We start from the raw sequence: 12,398 nt of genomic DNA on the forward strand, positions 1-12,398 counted from the left end.
CCAGGCGTGCGCAGGCGTTATCGTCCTGGCTCAAGATCATATATACGTGTCAGAGCCTGAGGTGAGCACACCCTGAGGTGTTCCTGCAAACACCTGGATGGTGGCCAGCAGCTATTGCACAGGGCAGGGCATCAGTCTAGGAATGGGTTATGCTGGAATGCAGCTGGGAGATGCCATAGCCACATGGCTTTGGTGGTTGGCATCAGCTCTTCTCCGGTGGTGGTGGTGAAAGGATTGCATAAAGCACTGGTGGGGGGGAACAACTGGGAAAAAAAACCCCAACCAAATAGTTGTGTTGCTTCTTTCTTTCTACTCAAAATGCTCAGACGACCTGTTGTCTTGAGAAACGGTGCCTTGCTTCAGGAAATGGGCTCCCTACAGGGGAGCCTTCTTGGTCAGGAGTCAACACTGATCTTTTGATAAAGTGCTGCAGGATCAGATGTATGTTGTTGTTAATATGCTGTAATGACCTTTTGATCAAAGTGGGAATGGTACTGGCTGATCCTGTTCCTTCACTGGTGTTGAAGGTAATGTTTTGGAGGTGAGCGAGCTGAAGGCCAGTTAATTAACATGTCAGTTAAGAGCATTCACTGGAGGAGGGGAGAGCCCCAGAAATCCCTTCCCTGGGTGACACCAGTGGCGCCTGCAACAAACAGCGAGGAGATTGCATGGTTTTTGTGTCGTTGAGCTCCTTGAGTGATGAGGAGGATGAGTGTGGGTGACCAAATCAGGCAGTGAGCAGTGGTGATAGGCGTCCAGCTGAAGTGGTGGCAAGATAGTGAAAACAACCTGGGCAAGAGACAATTGTAAGTTTGTTTTTTTTTTTTTTACTCTAAGTCCAGACATATCTCTCAAAAGTGTCTTGTGTGATGCTGTTACGAACTTTTCTTTCTGTGAGAATTTAACGCCTCAGTTGTTCAGGCTTCAGGTTACTGAAAACTAGGCCTGACTTTCAAGACTGCCTGCCAAAATCCCTGTTTCTTTGCCTTTGGCCTCTTTGAGGTTTTTCTGAGTGTTCTGTTCTGGTTTTGGAGGTGGTGAAAGCTGCAGGTGTTCAGCTGCTTTGTCAGAAAAGGTGTTGCTGGGGTATGGAGGTAGAAACCATGGTCATGTTTGACGTGATGACCACCCAGTGTTGTCGATGGTGAATTACACGCGTGATGAACCAGCTGGTTGCAGTTGACTAATCCAAAGTAACAGAAAAGCTCCTTTCACCTTTCTTTTTCTCTTCCCTTGCAAGTCTTTTTTTTCTCCCAGCTAATAATTTTTTGAGACTGCCCGGAAGTTTTGGTTCTGGCTCTTTGGGGTTCTTTTGTTGGATGCTGGGTGGTGTCTGGGCTTTGTACAGGACACACAGGTTTTCCAACTGGGGAATTAGATCCTCCCATCAGAAGACCAGGTTCAGAGCCCCTTGGAAGGCTGACTGTCACTCTTGTCTCCCCATCTTTCCCTCCAAGGTTTTGAACGACACCTGGGTCTCCTTCCCATCCTGGTCCGAAGACTCCACATTCGTGAGCTCCAAGAAGACGCAATACGAAGAGCACATCTACAGGTGTGAGGATGAGCGATTCGAGGTAAACTGTTTTTCCTTGATTCATGTCTTGGAAAGCTTCTGTGAACAGTTAATGATCTTGATATAATTATACCTTTAATCCTGCTACTTCGAATCTGTTTTTATTGTGTGTCTGTTGTCTGTTTTTTTGCATAAAAGCTTGTATTCTCTTAATGCAAGAAGCAGCGGCTGCGGAAACACTTCTCGCTCCAAGCTGCCGCCCCTGCCCCTGGCTTTCTCTGCAGAGCTCTTTGCTCACGCTGCTCCAGATGAAATTGCTCAATGGCCGGCGTATAATCGATGCGTCTTTTCTGTTCTTGCTGCCCACGTAGCGCAGGAGAAACATGCATTCCCCTGTAATAATCTGAAAAGCGATACGTTCAGGATGTTAAATGATTGACATCTTGACTTGAAATGGAAGTTAGCTTGGCAATTACCTGAACACGCTCAGATTCAGCACGTCCTTTTGTAGAGTAACTGTCAATTGTGTTCTGTTCCCAGGTGGAAAATGTAATTTCCTAACAGTATCGTTCTGGTAGCCTTTAAATTCTTGCGCAGTATTATCTAGGTGGCAGATGAAATATAATTGGATTATTTTAGAGCAGCTGAACATGGAAACAGCTGCTTGAGAACATCTTGTTAAACATGCACGGCTTCTTGTTTCGTGTCACTTAAATGTTAGCCTCTGTGAAGTATCATGTTTTATCTATTCAACGATGGCTAATGCACCATTCGCTTCAGCTGGATGTTGTCTTGGAGACCAACCTGGCAACGATCCGCGTCCTTGAGGCAATCCAAAAGAAACTCTCGCGCTTGTCCGCCGAGGAGCAGGCCAAATTCCGGCTGGACAATACTCTGGGTGGCACTTCGGAGGTGATCCACCGCAAGGCTCTCCAGCGGATATATGCTGATAAAGCAGCCGACATCATTGACGGACTTCGGAAGAACCCCTCTGTGGCTGTTCCCATTGTACTGAAAAGGTACTGGCTGCTCTTACCACCCTGCCCCGGGGGGCTCTGCCAAAGGATAACACACCATAAGTGAGCCAGATTTATCTAAAAGTAGCTAATTTCTGCCCCTAAAGGGTGTGACCTCCACAAGGCTGTAATTTAAGAAGTGCATTTTATGTTCTGGTCAGATGCTGTTTTTCATAATAATCACCCAGAAAGGGGGAATTACCCTTATGAAACAAAAAAACTAACCAGCTCAGCTGGAGGGATGTAGAGCTTTTTGTTTTCTCCTCTTAAACCTTATTTCTTCCCTGGTGTCAGCATCGTGTGTAAGATGAGGAAACTATTGTGTGGATTGGTGCAGGGCTACACTTGATCCCTTTCCAAATCCCACAGCTATATGCGACCGTGGGCTCAGACTGCGGTGGCCGTGTTACCCTCACATTCCCAGGCTGGTGGCTGTTGTCTCGGTCAAGAAAAAGGGAGTGGGTGCTGCAGCTCCTTGAAGCTCAAGGATATGTGTAACGAGCTGGTGGTCCGAGGTTCAGGAGTCCATTCCCAAGAAGCTCAGGTTCCAGGCGCCTTTCTGTGGGACAGCTTTCGTTTAAGCCCGTTTCATAAGGAGTTCAGTTCTTTTCAGTGCTGGCCAGGAACTGTGTGGCTTGGTTTTGTTTATATGCTCAGGGTAGACCTCTTAGCTCACCCTCGTTTTCTTGCTCCAAGGTTAAAGATGAAAGAGGAAGAGTGGCGAGAAGCCCAGAGAGGATTTAATAAAGTCTGGCGAGAGCAGAATGAGAAGTATTACCTGAAATCCTTGGACCACCAGGGCATCAACTTCAAGCAGAATGATACCAAGGTCCTGAGGTCAAAGAGTCTCCTCAATGAGATTGAAAGCATCTATGATGAGGTAAGGAGGTTACCAGTAGTTTCCTTCCCTCAAGCTTATGTAGTTTTCAAGCTTGGTTTCAGTTCCTTTTCCTTGCCGCTTAGTGAGAGAGGAGGTCTGCGCCACCGGCAGAGCTTTCTGAAAGGGTCTTGGCTGAAGGCAGATGTTAGGGACTAAATTTTTTCCTGTGTCTCTCATTTGTAGAGGCAAGAGCAGGCTTCAGAAGACAACGCTGGAGTCCCCACAGGCCCACACTTATCACTAGCCTATGAAGACAAGCAGATCCTGGAAGATGCTGCCTCTCTCATCATCCACCACGTGAAGCGGCAGACGGGAATCCAGAAAGAGGACAAGTACAAAATCAAGCAGATCATGTATCACTTCATTCCAGACCTGCTGTTTGCTCAGCGAGGCGAACTCTCGGATGTGGAAGAGGAGGAAGAAGAGGAAATGGATGTGGATGAAGCTACGGGGGCTGCGAAAAAGCACAACGGTGTTGGGGGCAGTCCTCCTAAAACCAAGCTGATGTTCAACAACACGACGGCCCAGAAGCTGCGGGGCATGGATGAGGTCTACAATCTCTTCTACGTGAACAGCAACTGGTACATCTTCATGCGGCTGCATCAGATCCTGTGCTTGCGGCTGCTGAGGATCTGCACCCAGGCTGAGCGGCAGATCGAAGAGGAGACGCGGGAAAGGGAGTGGGAGAGGGAAGTGCTGGGCATAAAGCGAGACAAGAGTGACAGTCCTGCCATCCAGCTGCGACTGAAGGAGCCCAGTGAGTGCCCTCTGGTGGGAGGCTGGGGAGGAAAGACGCTTCTATTTGTAGCCTGTTGACAGGGCTTGCCTGATATCTTCAGGCACGTTACATCAGTCACCCTTTAGGACAGGGCTTGTCTCTCTTTTATTGTCACTGAACTGAGGGAGGAGATGGGGAGGTGTGGGGTACGTGGGACTCAAAGAGCAGAATGGTAATATACAGCAGTTATTTCATAAGAGCTCTCATTTTACGTTTGCGTATCTAAAGTATCCTGGAGGTCCCTAACTAAAACCTTTTTAAAATGTCTTTTCAGAGTAAAGGCCTCATGGAGGAGGCTAGAGCTAGAAACTAAGAGACTATGAAAGTACCCGTGGCCTTAAAAGGACTAATTTAAATGTCTATAAAATTCAAACTCAAGTCTATTCCAGTAACTCTTCAGCTTGACTGGGTAGTCTGAGGACCAGAAGTCAAAGTGACCCTTCCCGGCGGTGGTGTGTTCATCTCTCACATTCTCTCCTGTTGCAGTGGACATCGATGTTGAGGATTATTACCCGGCCTTCCTGGACATGGTGCGCAATCTCCTGGATGGGAACATGGACTCGTCGCAGTACGAGGACTCCTTGCGTGAAATGTTCACCATTCACGCCTACATCGCCTTTACTATGGACAAGCTGATCCAGAGCATTGTTCGACAGGTGACTGCCAGCAAAGGCTGTGGAGGGTTGGATGGTCCAGGGTAGAGAAAGGAGCCGGGATGTTTGCTGCAGTGAGAGCCCAAGCCCACATTGGAGGGGAGTGTTGTAGGTCTAAATGGGGAATTTCAGGGTAAACCAGTAAATGCTGGGTGTTTTTAACACAGCCTTTAACACTGATGTGAAGAGACACGATAAAAGGTAATTTCTGATGTATTTAAATTATTGAGAATATCCTCTCTCTGCATATGGAGCTCTCCTTTTGTTTTACAGAGGTTTTAGGATATAAGTATTCAATTTCAAAGTATCGCCAGAGCTGATCTTGCTTGAACTTTAAATGCCATTTAATCCTTCTTTTCCAATAATTTCTTTCCTTTTCACCGGTGTTTGTAGGACCAGCGCATGCCTTTTTCTCAAAAGCTTTGTCTCTTATCTGGCTGTGCGAGTAGCTCATTTTGGCTCTTCAACTCTAGTCCTTTTATTGGGCTGGTAGGAAGAACGTGTGACCAAGGGGAAAAATTCTTCATGCGCCTTTTTGTAGCGTAAAGAACAAAAACAGACACAAGGGGCTGTAAGTGGAATGGCTTGAAAGGCCTCTCCTCTTTCAGAAGGGTAGCGCTGCTTTTCAGAAGCCCTGTACTTCAATTAACTGCATTCGGAAGAGAGTCGAGCGACTTCTGATTCTTTTGAATTTGTACAAAATAAGGATTTGATAGTAATTCCCCCACCCCTGTTCTCAGACGCAGCAGCAGCACCTTGCTGTGGAGGGGATATACTATGTGATGGTGCTCTAGTCCTTCCTCCCCTGCTGCTGATTGGGATATTCCCTGCCCGTAGGTTTTCTCTGAGTACTTTGCCACCTGCTAAGTTTTTTAAAGATATATTGTGTTTTTTACATAGCAGCTGAGATCGTCTGCAACTGGAAGAAGCTATGAAAAATCTAGCCTTAAACTCATGCTTTTTCAGCCTTTTTTTGGTGTGTTTTCTCTTGGCTTGGGCTTAAACCCATGGTTACGCCTTTGTTTCTTTCTGTTCTATGCTGTTGGGCCTGTAGCAGGCTCCCTGATGAACACCTTCCCTGTACTCTTCCCTTTTTTGCAGCTCCAGCACATCGTGAGCGATGAGATCTGTGTTCAGGTAACAGACCTCTACCTGTCGGAGAACAACAACGGAGCAACGGGAGGTCTTCTCACTTCCCAGTCTTCTCGTACGCTCCTGGAGGCCGCCTACCAGCGCAAAGCTGAGCAGCTCATGTCAGAGGAGAACTGTTTCAAGGTAAAGACCAAAGCGCGGTGTAAAAGCAGCAAGCAGTGAGGGGGAATGCCTTTTAAGAAGGGAGAGGCACCAGTCCTTTAAAAAGGGAGCCTTATTTAGGCACCCAAGAGCCCTGAGGACATTCTGTAGCTCTGAAAGTTGAAAGGAAAGTTTTGGTGGCATCTCCCCAGCTTTTGGCATGTAGGTTAATGCTTCTGTGAGGGCCTCTTGGAAATGAGGTTTCAAGCAGAAATTTATTTTCTGGAACAGCAGTGAATATCCCTTATGTTTCATGTCTTCGGGTTGTGTCTGCTTTGCTGTCACCGGTTCTAGTTTTTAGCTCAAACTCTCCCATTTCTCTCATGTCTCAACCCTTTGTCAGCTGCGGGGAGATCTGTTAATACTGACTGGGCATTAAATCACTGCCAACGGCGTATGTTGCTAAATAAACCTGGTGCACCGTGCTAATCAAATCCATACTTCCTTCTCCTGAGATGCAGGAAGTGGTCAGGCCCTTTCTGAGCAAATAAAGTACTTTGGGTAAAAATCCTGCCGGTATAATCTCTCTTCCCTTGCCTTTGAAACTTATTTTGGGGGCTCAAGAAGGACCCGCACCACTCCAAAAACAACAAAAGATTTTCAGAAAGCTTTACAATTTTTCTGTTCCTTAAAGATTGCAATTTGGCCGGTGTCTTCCCTTTGCTGTCGGGGATGTGGAAGCACGTTTTTTTTTCCTTAAAACTACGCCAACTTGCTTCATTCTCCCAGTGAGAAGTGGAGGTTGTTTTTTCTATTCGAAACCCCTTACTGAAGCCCCCTTCTGCCTTTTCTTTATAGCTGATGTTTATTCAGAGCAGAGGTCAAGTTCAGTTAACCATTGAACTGCTGGACACAGAAGAAGAGAACTCTGATGACCCTGTAGAAGCAGAGGTAAGGGCAGCTTGTCCAGGGTGCTGACTGTGACACCTAAGGGTGTGCTGGACGAGAGTGTCCATGGGACTGTTGTTGTGATCTGTTAGCACGAGATAAAGAAACATCAAGGACATGCCGTAAGAGTTTCAGTGATGTGGGTAGGCAAATCCTTCGTGGTTTATTTTGTATTAGAGCACCCATAAAACCATATAGAGAAAGGTTGTATCTGCCTGTTTGGGGATAAGTCGCACAGGGCCTTCAAAAGCGACCTTGTGTTTGTCCATGGAACCTCCAGCTTAGCATCCTTAACCATTCCATGTTGTTTGGTGGGAAGGCAGTGGCTGATCTGTGCTCTGTGCTCGCTTCCAGCGCTGGTCAGACTACGTGGAGCGGTACGTCAACTCCGATTCTACCTCCCCTGAGCTCCGGGAGCACCTGGCCCAGAAACCTGTTTTCCTGCCAAGGTGAGTGGTCGGATTGTGCCCCGAACCCAAGCTGGTGTGCTGTGTCTGGCTGTAGAGGGTAGAGCCACCATGGAACGTTACAGTCTTGCCTGTATTTCAGTGCTATGACACAAACCATTACCCTGGCAGCACGGTGTAGAGGTTCTTCTTCAGCCTGTGGGTCTGCCTCAGGCTTCTGCTCTCTCCCGTGACTGTGTCCAGTTCTGGGCTCCCCAGTTCAAGAAGGACAGGGAACTGCTGGAGAGGGTCCAGCAGAGGGCTACAAAGATGATGAGGGGCCTGGAACATCTCTCTGATGAGGAAAGGCTGAGGGACTTGGGGCTTTTTAGTCTGGAGAAGAGAAGACTGAGGGGGGATCTGATCAACGCCTATAAATACTTAAAGGGTGGGTGTCAGGAGGATGGGGCCAGTCTTTTCTCAGTGGTGCCCAGTGACAGGACAAGAGGAAATGGGCACAAACTTGAACATAAGGAGTTCCATCTAAGCATGAGGAGGAACTTCTTCACTTTGAGGGTGGCAGAGCCCTGGAAGAGGCTGCCCAGAGAGGTGGTGGAGTCTCCATCTCTGGAGACATTCAAACCCTGCCTGGACACGTTCCTGTGCAACCTGCTCTGGGTGGACCTGCTTTGGCAGGGGGGTTGGACTAGATGATCTCCGGAGATCCCTTCCAACCCCATGTGATTCTGTGACTGAGATGGCTGACTTGTAGGGGTCTAAGCCTGAATAACTGCAACAGGCAGTTGTGCTCCAAGCCCTTTGTCAGGCTTTTGATGAGCCAGCACAGATCCGCCAGCTCTGTCCGGCCTTGTAATGCTAGAAGGTGAGCACTAATTCCAAGAGGGGTTCTCTGGTTTGCAGGAATCTGAGGCGGATCCGTAAGTGTCAGCGCGGTCGGGAGCAGCAGGAGAAAGAAGGGAAGGAGGGAAACAGTAAGAAGTCCATGGAGAACGTGGAGAGCCTGGACAAGCTGGAGTGTAAATTCAAACTGAACTCCTACAAGATGGTGTACGTGATCAAATCGGAGGATTACATGTACAGGAGGACCGCTCTGCTGCGAGCCCAGCAGGTAGGAGCAGAGGACTGGGGTGGGCAGTTGTGTTTTCCGGGACAGATGGAAATGTCCTTGGGGATCCCGATCGGTGACATTTACTGGTCTTTGTGTTGCCAAGAGGATGGTGCCCTGTTTTGTCCTTGCAAGGCACTAAAGATTATTTTTATTTTTAATGTTTCTAAGGTGTAATCTTCTTCCATCTCTAACTCTCATTGTCCTCCCTTCTCTCCAGAGAGTTTTATTATGGTAGGACAGTAGTGTTGACAGGGAAACTTTCAAACTTCTTCTAGGAGGTACTTCCCACGGGTGGTGTTCCCCATGATTTAGGATCCCTCTGGGTACCATCCCCTCATCATTTCCTGTCCCCACGGTCATGGAGAGCGGGAGTTCTCGGGTCACTCCTGCACGGCAGAGCATGGCCAACATGCGGCAGCAGCTCTAGAAAAGCTGTTTTTTGTGACAAGGATGGGAGTGGTGAGGTCACTCATAGCGAAAAATCCCCATGGGTGTTTATCCAGGGCTTGGAAGTCCTGGACCTGAGTGTCTGTGACATCTCACATCTAGCAATCAGTGATTGCCGATTTAAATGGGGATTTGGCTTTTTGAAGTTAGTTAAATTTGCTTTTGGTTCTGTGTGCCAAAAGTAAGCGTTGGGGCGAGGGAAGGAGGATGTGATGGGGACGGGTGGGGGAGGTAGGGGAGCGGAGATGCAGGAGGGAAGGAAGTGTTGACTCTCTGGCTGTTCTTGAGCTGTAAAGGTTGGGGTTTATTCAAGATGAGAACAGACTGTGACTCCAGATGGGCCAAATTCAGAAGGGTTCAGTTGGAGAAAGCCAATTTCGTCTTCTGAAGTCTTTGACACTTTTCTTATCCCGTGGGAATATTTCCATCCGATAGAGAAAACCATTGGAGCTTTAACAGCAAACTCCAGTTCTAGTCCTGCTTTTATTTCATTAATCATAAAGTAATTTTGTTAAACTTGCATTCGCAGCAGATGGGAGTGTTTGTTTTATTTCAGTAATGACTCTGAAATGCCAATATTGAGGCGTTTGAATTCCATTTATCCCATTCAACTGCTACAAACCTCAAGGAAAAGTTACCTCCTAAGAGGATACTGCATGGCAGTGTTACCGCAGAGAATCTGAATATAACTATCGAAGTGTTAAACACATAGCACACAGCGTAGCCCCTCGATCACTGAAGTAACCAAGGGGCTGTGGAAGTACAGCGAAGTACCAAAGGAGCTGCAGAAGCTACAGTGAACTACAAATCTATCGGATTTAACGGTTAACGCTGAGCAGCAATCGGCCTTTGGGAGGAGAACAAAACAAATCATAAAATACAGAAGTTTTAATCTTGAGCTTTAATTATATTTAATGTTTCCGATTATGACTGTAGTCATGGTTTTCAAGCTGTGGCTTTAAGCCATCCGTCCTTAATTTTACATTCCTTAAGCAGATGCTGTTACTCAAAAACATGCACAGTTTTTCCTCTCCCGATGCTTCCGTTAAAGCCAGTAAGTTCCCCCTACATGTGTAATGTTGAGCTTGCTCTCTCCTGGGACCGTGCCCCTCCAGAGGGGCAGGGCTGGAGGCAGACCCCAGGGGTTTGGGGAGGTCTGGGGTTCTACCTTGGCTCCTGGCTGCTGGAGGAGGAGCAGGAGGAGGAGGAAGCAGCGCAGAAGGGACTCCGTGCTGGGCGTGCAGTTCTCAGGCTCCCGCAGGATGTGTTTTACGTCCCCAGCCTGACAGCTGCTGTATTAAAGAAAAAACATAAACTTTTTGGTATTTCTGGGTTCGTTTTGCCACTGTAATCACCTTGGAGAGAAGACCCAGGGGCCTTTATCAGAGCTTTTCCTCTGTCATTAGCAAGGCCAGTGTCTGTGTTACAAATTCCCTCTGGCTGTTGATCCCCTCAGCTGAGCTTTGCGGGTCCAAAGCTGCCACCATCTAACACCTCTTCCTCTTTCTGTAGTCCCACGAAAGAGTGAGCAAGCGGCTGCACCAGCGGTTCCAGGCCTGGGTGGACAAATGGACCAAGGAGCACGTGCCCCGTGAAATGGCAGCCGAGACAAACAAGTGGTTAATGGGCGAAGGGTTGGAGGGCTTGGTGCCCTGCACCACCACCTGTGACACAGAGACCCTGCACTTTGTCAGCATTAACAAGTACCGCGTCAAATACGGCACGATATTCAAGACACCCTAAAACTCCCCCGAGGCGAGGGAAAGAGCCCGGGAGGTGTGTGTGTGTGTGCGCATCAAGGAAAGGAGGAAGATGCTTTTCTCCCCCTCACTGTGTATCTCCGTAACATGGCCACTTGACTAGTGCGTGGCTGGTACAACCTGTCACCAGCGGGATTCCCCGTAGGGACGCGGATCTCCGCTGGGAGCGCGGGCCACCAGCCCTTGGACTTGGGCACGCGTCCCCTGGAGGGTGGGAAGGACCCTTCTCTGAACTGAGCCATCCCAGAGAAACACAAGGAGCTCGTACACACCAGCAGTGTTGAGGCTTTGACTCCCCGGAGGCCCCGAGCGGCGAGGGAAGAGGAACTGGAGGCTCTCGGCCACTGGACCGCTTTGGATGTGTCCCCAAATCCCCAAGGTGCCTGTCACCACTGGATTCTCCTCCCTCGACCCCCGACGTGTGTGGGGCCGTGGGGGAAGCCACACGCCACCTCACGGAGCCGACCCTGGGTTCCTCTCGCCGCCCTCTCCTCCCTCCCAGGCTGGACTCACCCCGTGCAGATCGGTCTGTTCTTTCTAGTGCCAGTGGAACTGTTTTATTTTAATTTTTTTTTCTTTTTGTTTTTTGTACCTGCTTGTTTACTAGTCTCTCCTAGTGCCATGCACCAGCTTTTCACACACATGTACGTACACACACACAACAGAGAACAACAAGATTTTAACATGTTCCCCTCCTTTTTTTTTTTTTTTGTAAATAAATGTACAAATTGTCCATTTTGGTTTTTTTTTTGTTTGTTTTGGTTTTGTTTTTGTTTGTTTGTTTTTTTTTTATTAAAGGAAGTATGCTTGATGTGCTAGCATAACTGTACTAGCTTCTTGTGTACCATAGTACCAGGTGGCTTGAGAATTAGTACCCACAAGACAGACTGACGGAGACATTTATTATACTTTTTACCAAAGGGAGTTATCATTGTAGTGCTTTTGTGTGGAAACTTTTTTCTCCTTTTTTTTGTAAATAAAAAGAATGTCTTTGTTCTTAACTGGAGGAAGACACTCGCTCACCCACGGCCCTCTTCCTGGTCTGAAAGGCACCGTGCAGCATGCAGGTTGTTTTTGAGGGGTTTTTTTGGGGTGGGGAAGGGGGGGAGGGATGGTGCATCCAACCATTTTATATGATTGGCTTCACAATCTGAGAGGAAAAAGCAGAGGCAGCGTGTGTGTGTTTTTTGTGGTTAACACAACCGAGGTATAAACAGCTCGTTAAGATATATAAATATATATTATATAATTTTAATTTTTTTTTTTTTAATTTTTCATTTTCTTGGTGGGTAATTTATATCCACCTGGTCTTCCAGCTCCAAGGAACCTTCGCTTTTGGGAAGTGTTGCCGAGCTAATTAGCAGGGGTTGATTGTGCTGATGTATTTTTTTCCCTCTCAGTATTGGAGAAAAAAACGTGAAGTTACCGAACCAGTATTTGATAGAGCTGCTCTGCGTGTGTGTGTGTGTTTGTGTGTGTGTGTTTGTGTGCGGTGCGTGCAAAAGAGAAGGGCGGTGGGGTGGGGCGGGGTCTCGGTGCATTTCGCTAGTGAAATCCACATAATGGGATATATATTTTTTTAAGTAGAGAAGTTTAGCGCTGTCAGATATTTAAAACACGGGGGAAGATTCTGCTTTTAAAAAAAAAAATAAATA

The 12,398-nt window shown here is 47.6% G+C and overlaps 1 protein-coding gene across 1 annotated transcript in view; it reads left to right on the forward strand.

Annotated features, from left to right (window-relative positions):
* SIN3A (SIN3 transcription regulator family member A) overlaps positions 1–11,741 on the forward strand; it is a 28,578-nt gene extending 16,837 nt beyond the window's left edge. Inside the window, exons 11-20 of the mRNA XM_074155543.1 lie at positions 1,458–1,574; positions 2,294–2,532; positions 3,226–3,409; positions 3,593–4,166; positions 4,674–4,843; positions 5,942–6,115; positions 6,932–7,024; positions 7,376–7,470; positions 8,329–8,536; positions 10,496–11,741. Coding sequence (XP_074011644.1) covers positions 1,458–1,574; positions 2,294–2,532; positions 3,226–3,409; positions 3,593–4,166; positions 4,674–4,843; positions 5,942–6,115; positions 6,932–7,024; positions 7,376–7,470; positions 8,329–8,536; positions 10,496–10,726 — 2,085 coding nt within the window. The 3' untranslated portion in view covers positions 10,727–11,741. The remainder of the gene's footprint in view (positions 1–1,457; positions 1,575–2,293; positions 2,533–3,225; positions 3,410–3,592; positions 4,167–4,673; positions 4,844–5,941; positions 6,116–6,931; positions 7,025–7,375; positions 7,471–8,328; positions 8,537–10,495) is intronic.
* The last annotated feature ends 657 nt before the right edge of the window (positions 11,742–12,398 follow it).

Source organism: Numenius arquata, chromosome 11, assembly GCF_964106895.1.
Source record: "Numenius arquata chromosome 11, bNumArq3.hap1.1, whole genome shotgun sequence".
Taxonomy (NCBI): domain Eukaryota; kingdom Metazoa; phylum Chordata; class Aves; order Charadriiformes; family Scolopacidae; genus Numenius; species Numenius arquata.